This window comes from Seriola lalandi, unplaced genomic scaffold (assembly GCF_002814215.2).
Source record: "Seriola lalandi dorsalis isolate HSWRI2012SDOR001 ecotype SW California unplaced genomic scaffold, Sedor1 jcf7180002050128, whole genome shotgun sequence".
NCBI lineage: Eukaryota > Metazoa > Chordata > Actinopteri > Carangiformes > Carangidae > Seriola > Seriola lalandi.
In genome coordinates this window covers 1-854 of record NW_019520681.1, presented here as the reverse complement: position 1 = coordinate 854, position 854 = coordinate 1, and the positions used below count along the sequence as shown (strand labels likewise).

At 42.0% G+C, this 854-nt stretch overlaps 1 protein-coding gene across 1 annotated transcript in view; it reads right to left on the bottom strand.

The window, feature by feature from the left end:
* The window catches only part of LOC147819715 (uncharacterized), a 1,539-nt gene extending 691 nt beyond the window's left edge, over positions 1 to 848 (bottom strand). The window contains exons 1-3 of the mRNA XM_087171886.1: positions 648 to 848; positions 441 to 572; positions 3 to 224 (exon numbers count right to left, since the gene is read on the bottom strand). Coding sequence (XP_087028012.1) covers positions 3 to 224; positions 441 to 561 — 343 coding nt within the window. The 5' untranslated portion in view covers positions 562 to 572; positions 648 to 848. The remainder of the gene's footprint in view (positions 1 to 2; positions 225 to 440; positions 573 to 647) is intronic.
* Positions 849 to 854: the final 6 nt, after the last annotated feature.

The following is an 854-nucleotide window of genomic DNA, read 5'->3' as shown; positions in this document are numbered from 1 at the left end:
GCCATTAGCTGCTCTACCTTTCTTTCCTCCTCGACAGGAAACAGTGTCCCCTGCACGGCTGTAATTTTCACTTCCACCTCCCCCATGTTCAGATTCAGTGTTTTCTGTCCTGAGTTTCTCCGTCACTCCTGCTTCAGCCAGAGGCTGGACTTCAGCACCGTCAGAACCAGACCGCTGCTTATTTTGTCCTGTTTCATCATTGGATCCTCGGTTTCCACTGGTTTCTGTGTGCAACAGAAACAGTAAAATATCTGTGAGTCACATGTGATCTTGCAAGATTATGGAGATTCAAGAGTCTCCAAATTTTAAATTTAAATCACATTTCTGTACTGTATTGATACAAAGATATCAATAAAAACATCTTGAAAACCTCAGAGGGTTAACATCACAAAACAGATGGTTTAAATGGCTGTATATCAGAAAAGTGTAATTATGCATACTGATTTTATTTTTTCTCCTTTTCCGAAAAACGATGGCAACTGCGATAATAGAAATGATGATGATGATGCCAGCAACCGAACCAATGATAGAAGCAGGTGAACTGGAGGTGGACTGCGTCATAAAGAAATCATCTGAAATGATAAGAGACAAAACAAAATATAAATTTTTACATAAAAGCATTTTCTAAATGTAGAAACCACGTTTACCTGGAACATGAATCTGTGTCTCTCTGGTCTGGTTGATGATCTTCTGTTGGACTCTACAGGTGAAGTTGTTGCTGTGTCTCTTCTCCACAGTCACTCTGCTGCTGACAGTATAGAGGTCATCAGGACCTCTGACCGTCTCTGTAGGTCCAGCAGAGAGCAGCTTTCCCTCACCGTCCAGCCACAACAGCTCAGGCTCTGGATACCAGC